The sequence below is a fragment of the Nicotiana tabacum genome, chromosome 18 (genome assembly GCF_000715075.1).
Source record: "Nicotiana tabacum cultivar K326 chromosome 18, ASM71507v2, whole genome shotgun sequence".
NCBI lineage: Eukaryota > Viridiplantae > Streptophyta > Magnoliopsida > Solanales > Solanaceae > Nicotiana > Nicotiana tabacum.
In genome coordinates this window covers 116,145,022-116,162,371 of record NC_134097.1, presented here as the reverse complement: position 1 = coordinate 116,162,371, position 17,350 = coordinate 116,145,022, and the positions used below count along the sequence as shown (strand labels likewise).

Below are 17,350 nucleotides of genomic sequence, written 5' to 3'. Positions count from 1 at the left end.
ATCTTCTTGTCAAGTAGGCCATGTCCCCATCTTCACCACTTGAGTCATTGTTGTCCGTCTTGAGGACCAGGTTGTTCTCCTTCTCGGGATCTATTCTTTCATTGTCCTTCTTCTTCTTCTTCTTCATTTCATAGGTTTTAAAGTTTCCAACAAGTTCATCAATGATCAGTTTCTGCAAGTCCTTAGCCTCTATAAATGGTGTTGACTTTGCTTTCCTAAGAACTGGGCAGTACACTACGGATTTTTCTGACAAGCTTATTTCTCGGAATACTTTCACTAAGAGAGTGAAGCTCATTGATGATGGAGCTGAATCAAGTATGCATATCTTGGATGGATTCATCATCTTTCATTCTGAAGAGCTCATATTCTGTTGTGAGCATATCAATCTTAGATTGCTTCACATGTGTTGTTCCCTCGTGAGCTGTCTGAAGAGCCTCCCAAATCTCTTTTGCTGATTGACATGCTGATATCATGTTATATTCATCAGGACTAATGCCACACACAAGAATTTTCTTTGCACGAAAATTCTTTTCTATGGCCTTTCTTTCAGTGTCATTAAATTCCTTCCTCGTCTTGGGAATGGATACAACTGGGTCGCCAAGGTCCTTTGTAGAGACAAAGGGTCCGTCACATATGATATTCCATAACTCAGAATCTTCAGCCATGATGAAGTCGTGTATCCTAGTTTTCTACCGTACATAGTATTGATCGTTGAACCTTGAAGGTATGTAAGTAGACTGGCTTTCTTCGAAGTTTGGAGGAGCAGTCATGAGGATCCTTTCTGGGTGTTAACCTGATAGAAAGAACCTGCTCTAATACCAATTGATAGAATATAAGGGTCCACCAAACTCTATAGAGAACCAGGTTCTCTATCAGCTTCAACAGTACATACACACAGCAGTAAATAAGTGACAAAAGGAATTTTACGTGGAAAATTCCCAGCTCAACGGGATTAAAACCATGACCTACCCTTGTAGGATTTCAACTTCACTACTGAGCACTTTTAGATTATAACTTATGCAACCTAGGAATTAACCTTTTAATCTCTCACTAACTTGTAACACACTTATTACAAGTCACTTTATAATAACTCTATTACAAAGACTTTACAACATGACTAACTCTAGCCAAGACTCAAACACACAGGTTTAAGGTTTACAAAAGGGGTTCGTACAAAATGCTTCTAAACAAGCTAAGTAGGAAATACAAGTGAAGAACTATTACAAAGTTACAACTCCACTAAGGACATATAATGACTTGATATGGGAACTGGTCCGTATTTGCTTTGTTCTTTGTTCTTGAAGCACTTGAAACTTTCTTACTGGATAATCACATGAGTGAGCTTGAGTAAAATCTCTAAGTGTTCAAGTGAATGTGTTTTACCTCCCTTGATGTTAATAATACATGTATGACCTCACATACAATGATGTAAGCAAGGTAGGTAAAAAGTCTTCCACAGAAAGTTGACTGCTACACTGTTATTGTACAGTAGCGTGTGCAGGCAACAACTTTCCAGCTGGAAAGTTGACTTCGTACAATCTCCTCGGGAACCGGTAGGGACCTGTTCCCTCAGCTATTCCTTCCACTCTAAGGAGTTGAATCATATCCCATGCTGGATCCCAACCTGGAACCTTGTGATCTTAAGGTCTTGTAAATGTGTAACAGGTTCCTTATCTGGTTCTGGATAGTAAGTTTGTTAGATCATCAAAACATAAAGTAAAGTACTTATGACCAAAGTACTTGTAACCTATCAACGAGTATTAGTTAACATTGTTGGTGTCCAAACTATACCTCTCCATTGTGGATGCATTTTCTTGCATCCTTCTTCTCAAAGTACCTCGCGACTCCTTCTCCTAAGTATGCCACCATCAAAGGGACAGACGGAACCTTAGCAAGTGGATAACGGGTTTTGAGTTAATGTGCAATCCAATCATAAACATAATGGTTGGGAAAGCAAACTTTGACCTGATCAAGTTGGGAAGAACACGAAATCTTATTCAAATCATGATAAATACTCGCCAAAACTGGGACCGCAAGGCTAATTTTTCGCTCGCTTACCATCATGCTTGCCATCTTAAAAGTCTCGGGACGAATGAAGTCCTCTGCCTTGTAGGGAAACAAAAAGGCCCATATCCAACATGATAAGAAGGATGTTATATATGTTTCATCTTTCTTATCAGACCCCACCCTAAGCTTAGAGATTATAACTCCTTGATCATTCGACCACATAGTTATCTCGGGAATAACTCCGCCAGGATTATGCGTCGAATTTAGGCACGCGGATTTCTTTTCCTTTCACAGTGGGGCAGATTTATATATTAAAGCTTTCTTATACCAAAAATTTGCCCACTTGCTCAAGAAGACCTTTTGGTTAACACTCGTACCTTCCTTAAGGTGATGGAAGGCAACAAATAAATACTCGCAATATCGAGGAATAAATCTCATCTATTTTTCGTCCAAACCGATGAGTTCTCTTGTCTCGTGTACCACTTCTGTGTACGGAAAACCCGCAATGGGCAGACAAGGATATGTAAGTCCCAAATAGAGATGGATAGTTCCCCAGCTGATGTAAGAAGCGTGTTCGTCTTGGGGTACCAAGCCTCATAAAATGCTTGCAAAATGTTCGAGTTTCGATTATAAGTGAAAAGTGAGGCATAGACAACATCATAAATCTTTACTGTACTTAGGGTTTGTTGGCTTCCACCAGTACATCTTCAGCTCATTCCCAATATCCTGGAATATGACGATACTCGCCCTCGATTGTTGATGTATTTCCCCAACGTACTTCTCCTTGAATTATGCGACGCCCTAAGTTTAGAAGGTTGCTAGCAATGCTTACATGGCGATGGATTGGCGCTTTGAGAGACCACATCTTGGACAATGGATTAGAAGTAGACTTGTGCTCCAAGGTCCAGTTTTCTACGTGAAGCGAGTTCATCAAAGAAGGTCATGAGGCTGCATACCGGCCAGCTTGTGGGGTGTGAACCAAAAGCTTGGTTTGTTCTATGTCATCTTCAGTCTCGATTACAAGATATCTAAGTTTGAAGGTAGGTGAGGTATAATCTCTGAAATTTGTCATCTCTTCGGGATGCAAAGAACAAAAAAAAAGTCATCAAAGTCCAAATCAAGAATATTAGAATGGGAACAAAGGTCTAAATGGATGAAATGGCCTCTGGTTTTCGGGGGGGAGAGGGGAATGAGTATTCATCCCTTCACACCTTGAGAGTAATCTCTCCGATATTGGGGCCACCTTGAGAATAATCTCTCCGATAGTCGGTTCATCTTGAGAGTAATCTCTCCGATAGTCGGGCCACATTGAGAGTAATCTCTCTGATAGTCGGGTCACCTTGAGAGTAGTCTCTCCTATAGTCGGGTCACCTTGAGAGTAATCCCTCCGATATTCGGACCACCTTGAGAGTAATCTCCCCGATATTCGAGCCGGAATGAGTACCTATCCCTTTAAACCCTATGATCACCTTCTTCATGCAGAGGTTATCCTTGTTTGCTTGGCCTGCAAAAAAAAAGAACAATAATAGAAAAAAATGCAGTTAAAGAAATAGTGCTTTTACCTATAAAAGATACACTTGAATAGGTATGCAAATACTGCGACCTAATGCTTAACAAATACGAGCATATGCGTTTATATAGATTTCTGAATGGAGGCACTAATAACCCATGTTCAGTGTGGGAACATCGGCAGTGATTAAGAGCCCGTTTGGACATAAGAAATTTTTCCTTTTTTTTCCAAAAAAAATCATTTTTTTCCAAAATCGACGTTTGTTCATAAAATTTCCAATTTTCACTTGAAGATGCATTTTGAAAAATTTCAAAAATTTGAAAAACTCCAAAACCCTGTTTTTTAAAATTTTCACTCAAATCACTCACAAAACTTCAAAAACAACCCAAAATTATATTCATGTATAAACACACCTCTAAATTTCAAATATTATTTTCACTTGAAAAATTTTCCCCCTATTTTAAAATTTTACAATTCTTATGTCCGAACGCCCACAAATCTTCCATGCCCAAGTTGGAGTTGGTAAAGCAATTCTATTCTCGATTGGATTCTAACAAAACTAATTCCATATGGACAAGCCTACCTACTGATAGAGACACGTTCGTTTTTTGTGTTCTTTTTGTGTCAAAGTGGTGTATACGTGGCTTTTGTGATGAAGTAGTAAATGATATGTAGTTAGGTGTTATGAAGGTTTTATATTTGTTTAGTTAATAGCATGTATGTTAACTAGATCAAGTTGGCACGATTAACGACAAGGCTTGGATATGACGTTGACTTTAGTACATAGATGAGGCCATTATTTGAGTTAGTTTATAGGCCTCTTTAAAAGTAATATTTGATGAATTACATGGTCCGGTAGCCCCGTTTTGATATAATTCAAGTGTGTAAAAGTTGATGTTTCTTATCTAAGTTGTCATCCAAAGGAATATGTCTTAATTAATCCGTACTTCAAGGCCTGATTCGGTTTCGACAAGCCTACATCACGACAAGCTTGAGGTAGGGGCATTTATAGACATATAAATTTTGTTGAAATTAAATCCGTAAAATAATTCGGACTATATTTTAAATTCAAGATATATTAGTTCAAATAAACTTGTTGGGCTAATATAATTGGATTAGTTATATAAGTCCAATATATATAGATTAAATAAATAAGCCTGAATCCATTGGGCTAGCCCATTTAATTGGGCTACATGTGATGAACCCACTTTATTGGGACCAAGATGTCATCTTCCTAGATGCTCAATTTGATATCATGTGTCAAATGACATGGCACACCAAGTCAAACGGAAGAGCCAATAGGATCATGTCACGTGTCAAAATGACAAGGCATGTCATATCACGTTAAAAGGTCAATGGAATCGTGCTACATGTGCAAGTGACATGTTTTGGCCAATCAAATGCGGCCTTGTCACACTTCGATTTGATTGGTCGGAAAGAGTTTGTTATTATCATAACTCTTCTTTTCCACAATTATAAATAGAGGTCTTCATAACCCAAAAAATACACCATAAGTTATAACAAGAAGCAAGAAAGAGCTAGTGGATTAAACAATCAAGTTCAAGCTCAAGAATAAAGAACAAATCAAGCTCAAGTTCAAGCTCAAAGGCCCTTGAATTAATTTACTATTGAAAAGAAGAATTAGAAGATTGATAGATATTGTAATGCCCAAATATTTGAAATCAAATATTATGATTGTTAGAATATTTTTCGATCTTGATTTTATTTTCTCGCGTAATTTATTGTGTACGGTAATACCATATTTTCCAAAGCCATCATTTTCACCAAGAAAACAAAAAAATAATTATTTTTTTTAAAAAAAAGGCCAGGAAAAGAAGATATTCCCTTCTCTAATATGCAACTTGGTCATCTATCAAGCAAAAATTCCAGAACAACTTGCAGAGGATAAAAAGAAAGCTAATAGCTAGCTTCAAATTGTCCACTCCAAAAAAGGAATTGTACCCAAAAGAGAAATTCTCTTTTTTTCTTTTGTCAAATTCCAAAGCATATTAGCGTATGAATTCCATATCATATATACGAACTGAAATGTTACCATTGTGTTTTTCCAATCACTCTCAGTTTCTCTCCCCTTTAACCTCACCACCGCGTCGCTGCCGGGACCACCCCAGATTCACTACAACACTCTCTGTTCTCAAAACCTCTCGACCCGGTAATTGCAATACTTAAAATTTACTTTTCGTTGAAAACATTGTAATTTTGTAACTACCCATTTGAGTAATTTTGTAACTACCCATTTGAGTAATTTCCGTTTTTTAATCTTTTTTTTTTTTTTTGCCTCAGTGAGTGAAGTTGCAGTGGATGACGTTTTTCAAGATTTCTTGAGGGAAAGAGAGTTAAATGGGGATATTATCTCCAGAATTTCTGATAGAATTTGGCTTAGAAATGTGGTAAATTTTGATTCTTTAGAAGCTGGAAATTGTGCAACTGAGGCTACACAGTCACTGGAGGTATTTTCATGCCCTCTTTTTGAGTTTAATTTTTATTCACGGTCGGTGTAAAAAATATTTACACAATCAACTCACTTCAAAAGATAATTATAGGTAACTCCATTGAATAGCGTTGATTGGTAATTTAGATTAAATGCTAAGTAACTTGTTATAACATGTTAAGTTATATTGATGGTGTACAAAATTCATTACACTTTCAATGTATATAACTTAATATTTTCCTTTTGTTTTGTGGGTTTTTGGTGTTAGTTTGCTTCGTATTTGAATATTGAACCACGAAAATGCAAATGCAGGTATCAGGGGAAGATAATGAAGGTGGGTTTTTGAAATTGAAAAGTACCAAAGAGTGGCTTTCAGGTGATGCCACGGCGCCAGTTAATAAAAAGAGGACCCTTAAGGTGTTTATTTACAAGTTTTGTTTTTTTTTCCTTCTTTTCAGTGGAGCTTTGAATATTCTTAATTATGAGCGAGGGAATGAGTAGTAGTAATATTTTTGCTATTGACGCTTCTAATGATATGCACAGGAAATACAAGATGATAGGGAAAGAAGGAAAAGGCTAAACTTTCTCAGATATGAAGCTGTATGTATCCCTCAGTCAAGCCTCTTACTACATTCATGCTCTTTATATTTTTAATAAATGTTTATATTTGGCAGCACTGGAATACCAGTGTAGTCGGTTTAGATAGTTGAGACTCTACTCTTAATCCCTCTTGCGGGTTATCATCATTATTGTGGTTCACGTTGTCTTATTTACTTGTGGCAAAAGGGTGTCCAAAGGAAAATCGGCTTCTTGTATATTGTTATCACTCTGTAATTGTTCTTCTGTATTCGTATTATTTCCTAGTTCCAATATTTTTTTATGGTTAGTGGAGAAAAGGGGATATTATTGTAGATAATTTATTGACAAAAAGGTGGAATCTGAATGGTTCTATGAACACATACTCTATGCATACTTATAGCCTGTTTGGCCAAGCTTCTCCAATCCAAAAACACTTTTTTTTTGCTTTTTTTTCAAAGTTGAAGTGTCTGGCCAAGCTTTTAGAGATTAAAAAAGTGCTTTTGAGGAGAAGCAGAAACAGTTTTGGAGAAACAGAAAAAAGTAGCTTCTCTCCAAAAGCACTTTTTTGAAAATCACTTTTGAGAAAAATATACTTAGAAGCAATTTTTATAAGCTTGGCCAAACACTAATAACTAATTGCTCTCAGAAGTGCTTTTTAAGTAAATTAGCCAAAACACAAACTGCTTCTCACCAAAAGTACTTTTGAGAAAAACACTTTTGAAAAAAAACACCTCTCAAAATAAGCTGATTTTTGCAGCTTGGCCAAACAAGCTATTAGAGCCCGTTTGACCAAGTTGCCAAAATCTGTTTATTTTGAAAAGTACTTTTTTCATAAGTACTTTTGAAAAAAAAAAAAGTAGTTTCTGTTTGGCCAATTCATTTAAGAAGTACCTTTCGCAACATTTGGTAAACAAATTGTGTTTGGCCAATCTTTCTAAAAAGTGCTTTTGAGTGTCAAAATTACCAAAAAAGATAGTACCAAGGTCTTATAATTTTTTAGAGAGAAAAATGAACTTAAATATTTATCGTAAGAAACTTTTATTATTTTTATTTTATTTAATTAAAACATAAAGTAATCAAACATATTAAAGATTTAAATCAATTTTACTTATATAGTTATACCAAAGCATATAATATTATCTAGTATAATTACTTATGGTTACATGATGATTTGAATAATCAAAATACAATATTCAGTATGAATTAGAAGCCTATATCCACAAATTACTATATATTGATAATCCATCATGAAATAATAAGTAAAGTCACTCACACATGATAATATTTCTCAACAATTTCATCTCTACTTCTATCACACAACGCCTCCATATTAGTAGAAGACTTGCCTCGCATTTCTAAAGAAATATCAGAAGGCCCATCTCCTTCCTCAATTTCTGCAGTAATGTCTTCATTAACATAATAGTTGAATTTTTTATCAGTCAGATGAAATTATGTATAGCCATGGTAGTTATAACTAGATGATTCTGTGTGTCAAACTTGAAAGATAGTATTGAGCGTAAAATAGAAATAATTTTAAATATATAAAAATAAAAAAATTCGTTAAAAAAATAGTTAAGTATGTTTAAATTCAAATTCAAAAAGAGTAACTAATTATTAACAATATATAGTGTATAGTTTATTTATTTTTAAAATTTAAATTCCAAAAGAAACTAATTATTACATAACCTTACTAACTTTGTCTTAAATTGCCAAGTGGCCTATTGTGAGGCTGCACACTTGGCTTAATGTGGATGTTTTTTCTTCTTTTAATAATATATAGAATAGATAGATTATGTGATGCAATTGTAAATTTATTACATATTTGTAGGTAATTTTCACAAATTAGATTTAATAACTGTTTTAAAGATTCGGGCACTAATAGCATATAACAGAAGAAATTATAAACGATTATTTGTAGGAAGAAAATTGATAATCCAAAGAAGGATGTAGATAATTTGCTTTAGTGTGAGAAAAAAAGAAGATAATTTGGAAAGTTACAAGACATTACACAAAGAAAAAATCAAAAACAAGAAAGTCAATAAAGAATTTGGAAAGTTACAATATGATTCATGTATATAATGTCTTTAATTTAAAAAAAAAAATTGGTAACAACAACAACATACCTAGTATTATCCCACACCGTGGTGTATAGGGAAGGTAGTGTGTACGCAGACCTTTTCATTTTTTTTAAATGGTAAAAATTATAAACAAAATTGAAAATAAAAAAAAAATTTAGTAAGTGATAATTTGGAAAATATAAATTTATGTTGAGGATAATTTTGTCTTGAATAAATTAATTTTCTACTTCTGCTTTTGCTTCTTGGAAGAAGCTAGAATTTTCAGCTTCTTCCCAAAAGCAAAAAAATTGCTTCTGCTGCTGGCCAAAAGTACTTCTCTGTATTGGCCAAACAATTTAAATTTTTTAAAAAGTACTTCTTTGAGGGAAAAAAGTACTTTTGGCCTCCCAGAAGCTTGGCCAAACAGACTCTTAGTCTGAGCTGTTGAGTGATTTACAAGACCTCTACTTATTTATGGTGCTTGCACATTCTTGCAGTTGCTGGCTGGAATTTCGTGTCATAAAGCATGAAAGATGGGAGTTCTTAAGTAGAAGGCACCTTAGGCTATACCTAGATAACATTTCACCTGCTGCTTAGAGTATATGAAAGTGACAAGGAAAAGATTTCAAATGTTAACTCTCACTATGAAAGCATGGTTCAATGAAATTGTATCCCAATTAAAAGATTGTTGAAGCGCACAGAAAAGATATCTGCAAATGAGCTATCTTATGTTCTAAATCTACAAGGTATAAAACATTTTCTGTTTCTCTTGCAGCTTAAGAAGGAGCTACTTTACTTAACCGTGGGCATTGGAACTGCTTGCAGTGGATATTGTTTGGTAGCTTTATCAGTCCAGGTATTTGGTAGAAGAGGTTCTGAGGTCGAGACATTCTATAATAGAAGGCATATAGTTTAACCTTTAGAAGCATTAGTGGCCATGGTACTTATAAGAAAAAAAACATTAATGGCCATGCTTACTTGTGCTATATTAACCTAAATCTTCACTTTAGCTGTGGGAGCAGTGAGCGCACATGCATGTATATCACAATAGGTGATTGATTTACTGCAATTGGGAAAGCTTATAATGGAGAGAGTGAGCCTCCGAGTTTCATACTCTCTTTTACAGTCTCTTCTTATAATAAACCACCCTATCAACTTAGTAGAACATCTCACAACAGCTGCAGTCACCATTGATGCCCAATTTTTGTTCCTATTGCAAATTTCTTTACATTTCCACTGCTTTATTGACTAAAATTTGTTTTGTTATTCCTTTTTCACTGGGTTATTTATCTTGTCTACCTTATGAAAGAGGTCCCAGGTTAGTATAAACCTGCATCTGCAGTGGACTGACAGATTTACTTGTTTAATCCATAGGCGGCTTTGAGCTATGCAACTGGAGTTGTTTTCAGGTATGATTTAGAATTATTTTTTACTCTATCTATCCTGTTTATAGATCATCCTAGTACTTGTAAACAACCTAGTTTGGCACATATGGGCAGTAAAAAATGGATAGCTTATAATATTAAGAAATATGCTTTTACATCATCTAGACCTTACAGTACTTAGTTGTGATAGGATCTTCACATTTCAACTGTTCTCTTTTCTTGAGGATATGTTTCGATAAAATTGGCCATATCATATTCGACTCGGCTTATTTCTTTCTGGTAATGTTGTCTGTAATTTCTTATGCAGTTACGTGTACCTGCAGCTCCTCTGCCAACATGCAGACAACCTCTCACAAGAGACAGTTCCTGAGATTTTTAAGAAAAAGAAACTAAAAAAGTAATTCCATAACTATGTCTTCATTTGGTTATGCTCCACATGAGAATGGTGAACCTCACTGACTGAAGTGATCTGATATTTCTTCCCCTCAGAATTGGAATACGAAGCCAAGATCTGCAGGATTTTTTTGAGAGATCGGTTAAAGGCAGCAGTATCGCTCTTTCATCTCCCAGGCTTGTGTTTCCTGCAGCAATATATGGATTGTGGGAATTGTGTCAGCATTTTGCCCATGATCTTTTTGATTTCCAGGTGATGCTGTGTACATTTACAGCATTTAAATCAACACCTATTTAAACCTTTAGAATCTTGACTTATTTAAGCTATCCTCTGTTTGATTCATCTGGTTGTGGTTTTTCATAAGTTAATGTGACATATTTTTGGGATCTTAACAGCTGGTTCCTGCTATGGTTGGGTTGTTTGCGTATAAAGCAGCTGCTCTGGTGCAAGTGTACAGGGACAATGAAGACCTTCAATTTCTTTTTCCTGAGAATGAAGAAGGGTCAGCTAACTGAATATGTGGAATATGTTACTAATAAATGTTACTTGTTGTAGCCATGGCGAAGTTGGATGCCTACCTAACATACACCTTCTGGGTAATGATTCCTTTTTTAACTTTAGTCATCTCAAATTTTTTTGGATGTACCAGAAATACCTTTTTGCGAGGACTTCTCTCCTTTCAATTATCTGATCCATATGATTTTCTAGAGAATTGACCTTCATGAACTTTCCAATTAATGCAACTAAGAATCATTTCAAAAGAAGTTGGAAACGTACCTCAAATACTTCTTCTTTTGCGGTAAAGGATTATATGAACTCCATGAAAAAATTACATGAAATTTACTTATATATTAATGCAAGTAATTAGAAATATGCACGTATTCGATATACTTTGTAATTCTATATACATTGCTATACAGACTTATTTACATATTGTATTGCTCACCAGTAAATCTTACTTTGTCAATGAATTTCATGTGCTTATCAACAACAACAACAACCACCCAATATAATTCCACAAGTGGGGTTTGGGGAGGGTAGGATGTATGCAGCCTTACCCCTACCCTGGAAGGGCAGAGAGACTGTTTCCGATAGACCCTCGGCTAAAGAAGGTGAGAGAAGCCCTGATAGCAAGTAATAGCAAGACAAATAATTAGAAAACTAAATCGAAGATAGCAACAGAGAATATGAAACGGGTACCGATAACAAGTAGTAATAGCAAGATAACATATTTAGAAAACTAATTCCACGGCAACAAACGAGAATCCTTGCTTCTTCCGTACCTTAGAGTTCTTTGGGGCCAAAAATTCTTTGATCATTTTTGCACTTCTGATATTATTTAATGTTCTCACCCTCCCAAAATGAGGTTTGTTTAATCATTTCAAATTCATTGGATCCTTTTCTATGTATGAGGATCCTTCCTTATGGTGAGACGTCTTGGAGGTTTCATCATAGACATTATGTATTAGGAAACTAGGTGCCAATAGTCTGCTGTCACAAGGGAGTAGCTTTGGCCTACAGAGGAGCGATTTATGAGAATCAGAGATACTATTAAAGTAGTTTAGATACCAAGTGGTTATATAGTAGCACTTCTTTAGCTTTAGAAGTTCACAGGAGGATGTAAGTGAATTGGCTTTAAAGATGGGGAATGACCTGGATCATGTTCTCATGAAAGGTATCTACAGAAAGAGGTGGTTGTTACTTATCAACAACACACACACAAACACATAATATAAAATAAAATTAAGAGAGAGAGAGATGTTGTTATCCTTAGTACCAAGGTAAGCAGAAGCACGGGCTTCTTGGTCATGGTTTTGGCGCATGGTGACTGCAGAAAATTTCTTAGTTACAGATGAGACCACATTATCTGTTTAACCCAACATGAAACTTATGTATCCTTACCTAAAGTCGAAATGTAGATAAACGTTAACAGGACAGGTGTACCGTAGCATGCTTGCCTAAATTTCAAATCACTCGCAGGATCATACATCACATCTCTACTTTAACAGTTTGACATTTAGTTTTTACATTTGATTCTTGCTGTTAGTGCTTGTTGTTGATGACTTTAATCTGTACATATTTCGGGTTAATGTCCTATCATTTACTCTTTAACCAACACCACTTTTTCTGCAGCATAATGGAGAATAACCAACGAACAGCACGCTGAATTTTGCAGAACATGGGCAAGCTTTAATATATCCGGCCCCTTAAGATAGCAGGATTTAAGGGATGAATATTTCGCTGCTGCACTTCAAGAGTAAATAGTTCATTTGAAAGGGTGATCATGGGCATCCACGGAATCTTTTGTAGAGACAATTCTAGTAGGGTGTTGTATATAGAAATATAGAGTAGTGTTTTGACCTACTTCATGTGACTTGCAAGTGTTGATATATTCTTGGTTTCCCCTTTTTATTTGGAGTCACAAAGTTATGGTAGGGAATTATTGTATGTCTTGCACCATCTATGAACTGGTCAGATATATAACTGACTCGGCTTGTTTGAGACTATAGCCTGTTTGGCCAAGTTTCTTTTTGGCCATAAGTGCTTTTTTTTTCTTTTACAAAAGTACTTTTTGGCCAAAAATTGATGTGTTTGGCCAAGCTTTTGGAGGGAAAAAAAGTACTTTTGAGGAGAAGCAGAAGCAGAAAAAAGTAGCATTTTTGAGAAAAATACACTTAGAAGTAATTTTTTAAAGCTTGGTCAAACACTAATTGGTGCTCAGAAGTGCTTTTCAAACTAATTAGCCAAACACAAACTACTTCTCACCAAAAGTACTTTTGAGAAAAACACTTTTGAAAAAAAGTACTTCTCAAAATAAGCTGATTTCTGCAGCTTGGCCAAACGGGATATAAGACTAATGGTTAAGTCAATTGCTCTTTTGCGGTGTGCTTTGGTACATGCCTAGAAGAATTTCAATTAGTAGAGTGGAACTTTTCAAAATCTTACTCTCCTTTCATGTCTTCAAATTATGTAATTTTATTACCTTTCTTTTACTTCATCCGTCTCATTTTAACTGTCGTTTTAGCTCTTTTTACGTCTATTAAGAAAACAATAAATATAAGGTATAGTTTACTAAGTTACCCTTATTAAATGCTTTTTGATAATTGAGCTATATTAAAAAGAACTACATTATTTCTTTAATATTAAGGCAAAGTGGAAGCGAAGAAGGCATCATACCTGAAGTTAGTAGGGAGCACAAGCGAGGAGGAGAGGGGGGTGAACAAAGAGAGGTATAAGGTAGTGAGGAAGGAGGCTAAGTTGGCGGTTACGGAAGCTAAGACCGCAGCGTTTGGTCGTCTGTACGAGGAACAGGGGAAAAAGGTGGAGATAAGAATTTATTTTGGCTGGCTAACACGAGAGAGAGGAAGGCTCGGGACCTGGACCAAGTGAGGTGCATCAAATACGAGGACGGTAGAGTGTTGATGGGGGAGGCTTAGATTAAGCAGAGATGACAGACTTACTTTCATGAACTTCTGAATGGAGAAGGGGACGGGGATATTGTGCTAGGCGATCTAGGGCATTTAGAGAGTCTCCGAGAGTTTGAGTATGCACATTAAGGTCGATGAGGTCGTGGGGGCTATGCGTAAGATGAGTAGGGGCAGAGCGACGGGGAAGGGTGGTGGAAGTAAGGGTGAGGAGGATTATTTCTGTATCCGACAACCAGCTCGGGTTCATGCCGGGTCGTTCGACTACGGAAGTTATCCACCTTATTAGGAGGTTGGTGGATCAGTATAGGGATAGGAAGAAGGATCTGCACATGGTGTTTATTTACTTAGAGAAAGTATATGACAAGGTCTATAAGGAGGTTCTCTGGAGATGCCTAGAGGCAAAAGGTGTGACAGTAGCTTACATTAGAGCGATCAAGGACATGGATGATGGAGCTAAAACTCGGGTTAGGACAGTGGGAGGCGACTCAGAGCATTTTTCGATTGTTACGGGTTACACTAAGGATCTGCACTCAACCCGTTCTTATTTGCCCTGGTGATGGACGCATTGACACACCATATTTAATGGGAGGTGTCATGGTGTATGTTATTCGCTGACGTCTTGATGAGACGCGAGGCAGTGTTAGTGACAAGCTGGAGGTTTGGAGACATGCCCTTGAGTCTATGGGTTTTAAGTTGAGCAGGACTAAGACATAATATCTGGAGTGCAAGTTCGGCGCCGAGTTGGGGGAAGTGGGTATGGATGGGAGGTTTGGATGTCATCCCCAAGAGAAGTAGTTTTAAATACCTAAGGTCGATTATCTTACGGAGAGATCGACGAGGACGTCACACACCGTATATGGGTGGGATGGATAAAATAGAGGTTAGCATCAGGATTCAGGAGTTATGAATGACAAGAAAGTGCCGCTGTTACTCAAAGGTAAATTCTATGGTTAGACCGGCCATATTGTATGGGGCAGAGTGTTGGCCAGTTAAGAACTCTCGTATTCAGAAGATGAAAGCAGCATAAATGAGGAGACTAAGGTGGATGTGCGACCATACTAGGATGGATAAGATTAGGAATAGAGTTATTCAGGAGAAGGTGGGTGTGGCTCCTATGGACGACAAAATGCGAGAAGCGAGACTCAGGTTGTTCGGGCACATGGGGAGGAGAAGCCTTTATGCTTCGGTGAGGAGGTGAGAGCGTTTGGCCTTGGCGGGTACGAGAATAGGTAGAGGGCGGCATAAGAAGTATTGGGGAGAGGTGATCAGACAGGACATGGTGTTGCTGTAGATTTCCTAGGACATGCCCCTTGATAGGAAGGTGTGAAGGTTGAGCATTAGAGTTATAGGTTAGAACGTAGTCGAGTCCGGGGGTGATGCTAGTTTGATAGGGTTGGCCTTAGACTGCTAGTGGTTAATATTGTGTTCACACTATCCTTTCGTTGTGTATATCATCGGGACTTATTTTCTGGTTTTGTTATTGCATTTCAATTATTTTCTAGTTTTTATGATGTTGTCATTATTTCTTTAGTTTCTGTTTGATGGTACTAATATATTGTCCTCTCCCTTCTCTTCTTGTCTTTTCCGTTTTCTTGAGCCGAAGTTTTTTCGGAAACAACCTCTCTACTTTTTCGGGGTTGGGATAAGGTCTGCGTACACACTACCCTCTCCAGACTCTACTTGTGAGATTTTACTGGGTCGTTATTGTTATTGTTGTAAGGATATGGAAACAACTAACAAATTTAGTCTTGAATTTATAAAGTGGAAATTATTTTGAACTAAAGCGTCAACTAAAGTTAATTACAAACTTCACATATTTGTTTTATATCATCACGCTATTAGAATTTTGGTCGTAAATCTAGATAAGAATTAAGCAAAATTTTTATTGAGAATAAATAAACTGCCTAGTTAATACTCTGTATTCTTTTAGTTGCTTTTATAGGTGCAGTTGGGGAAGGAAAAATAACCAAAATAACTACTTGAATCACTCTCTTAAACTCTCTTTTATTCATTCAATAACGCCCTGTTTACCACTTCATTTACATGCCTAGATAATAATTGCAAAGAGGATGTAACAAATCTTGATATGTTTATGTGAAATAGAATGTAGACGTTTTAATAAAAATCTTTAACAAAATTGTAAACTCAAATTTTCAAAACCATCAACACTCTAGTGTTTGGTACGAAGGAAAATATTTCCAATTTTCCCATGTCTGGTTGGCTTAAATGTTTTGAAAAATATTTTCCTTATGAACTCATTTCCCTCCAATTAGAGAAAATGTTTTCCTCGTCAAGAGAAGGGAAAATATTTTTCAAAACCCCTTCTCAACCTTCCCACCTAAGGGTGGCAAGTGGGCCAGTTAGTCGCGGGCCGGCCCAGGCCCGCGAGCCATATAGGTAGTGGGCCTAAAAGGGCCTACCCGTTTAAGCCCGGGACCAGGGGGCTTGAGACTCAGTTGGGCCGGTTCATTGAGAAGCCCGTTAGGCCCGAGACCGTTTGGGCCCGAGACCGGGTCCTAAGTGGGCCGGTTCAACCGGTCCTAAACGGGCTCAACGACTACTTTTTTTTTTAAAAAAAATCCAAAATTTTTTTTGGTCGTTGCAACATTTAAAAAATGGCCATTGGCCTGCAAAAATAGTCGTTTGGGCTTTCTAAAATAGCCATTTAACCCACCCCCAACTTTGTTTTAACCCCAGACTTTTTATAATTACACTTTTTCCCTATTTTCAATTATAAATACCCTCCACCCCATTCTTTTATTTTTCTCACAAAATCATCAATCTCTCTCATTTCTCAAACTCAAATTGAAGTATTCAAGTCTTCACTCATCGCTCATTTCTCAAACTCAAATTCTTAATTCAAGTTAAATCATGCCCGGTGATTCTAGATGACGCCCATTTGTTTTGGAACACTTTAATATGGTAGAAGAAAATGAAGAAGTTTACATAATAAAGTGCAAGAACTGTGGTCGAGTCTACACTCATCTTCCAAAATTGAAGGACACGCGCTATTTAAGGAGGCATATACAGAGTTGTCTTGCGCGTTCTCCAGACATTCGTATTTAAGATTTTAAGTTGATTTGAGACAATTTGTGTTATTTTAAAATTATTAGACGTATTATGCTTAATGTTTTAGTTTGTTAGATTAATTTGAAGTATTATGTTGAAGGCATTGAACTTTAATTTGAAGTATTAAATGTAAACTTTAATTTGTAGCTTTGATACCGAGTTCATCTTAATATATATATACGTCTTAATATATATCGAAATTCGAATATAGCTTATATACTATATACTTAGTATATCTATAATACTATACTACTATATATACAATCTTATATAAGGCAATATACTATATAAGGCAATTTCTTGTAAATTATCTAAATTATATAGAGTGTGTGTGTGTGTATATATATATATAAGCTATATAATTTACAAGAAATTACCTTAGATTAATTTTTTTTTTAAAAATAGTCAAAGCCCACTTAGGCCCGGGCCCGACTCACATAGCCCGGGACCATTAGTTCGTGGTCCCGGTCTG

At 36.3% G+C, this 17,350-nt stretch overlaps 2 protein-coding genes across 2 annotated transcripts; one reads left to right on the top strand and one right to left on the bottom strand.

Annotated features, from left to right (window-relative positions):
- Positions 1 to 311: 311 nt before the first annotated feature.
- LOC142172653 (uncharacterized) lies at positions 312 to 665 on the bottom strand. The gene has a single exon (XM_075236319.1). It carries the CDS (start codon positions 663 to 665, stop codon positions 312 to 314), a length of 354 nt encoding a protein of 117 aa, XP_075092420.1.
- A 4,723-nt stretch (positions 666 to 5,388) lies between these two features.
- LOC107784969 (uncharacterized) lies at positions 5,389 to 12,829 on the top strand. The gene is made up of 10 exons (XM_016606176.2): positions 5,389 to 5,687; positions 5,819 to 5,985; positions 6,279 to 6,383; positions 6,510 to 6,566; positions 9,378 to 9,458; positions 9,977 to 10,011; positions 10,295 to 10,384; positions 10,477 to 10,633; positions 10,777 to 10,977; positions 12,515 to 12,829. Exons 1-9 carry the CDS (start codon positions 5,534 to 5,536, stop codon positions 10,894 to 10,896), a joined length of 966 nt encoding a protein of 321 aa, XP_016461662.1. The 5' UTR covers positions 5,389 to 5,533; the 3' UTR covers positions 10,897 to 10,977; positions 12,515 to 12,829.
- Positions 12,830 to 17,350: the final 4,521 nt, after the last annotated feature.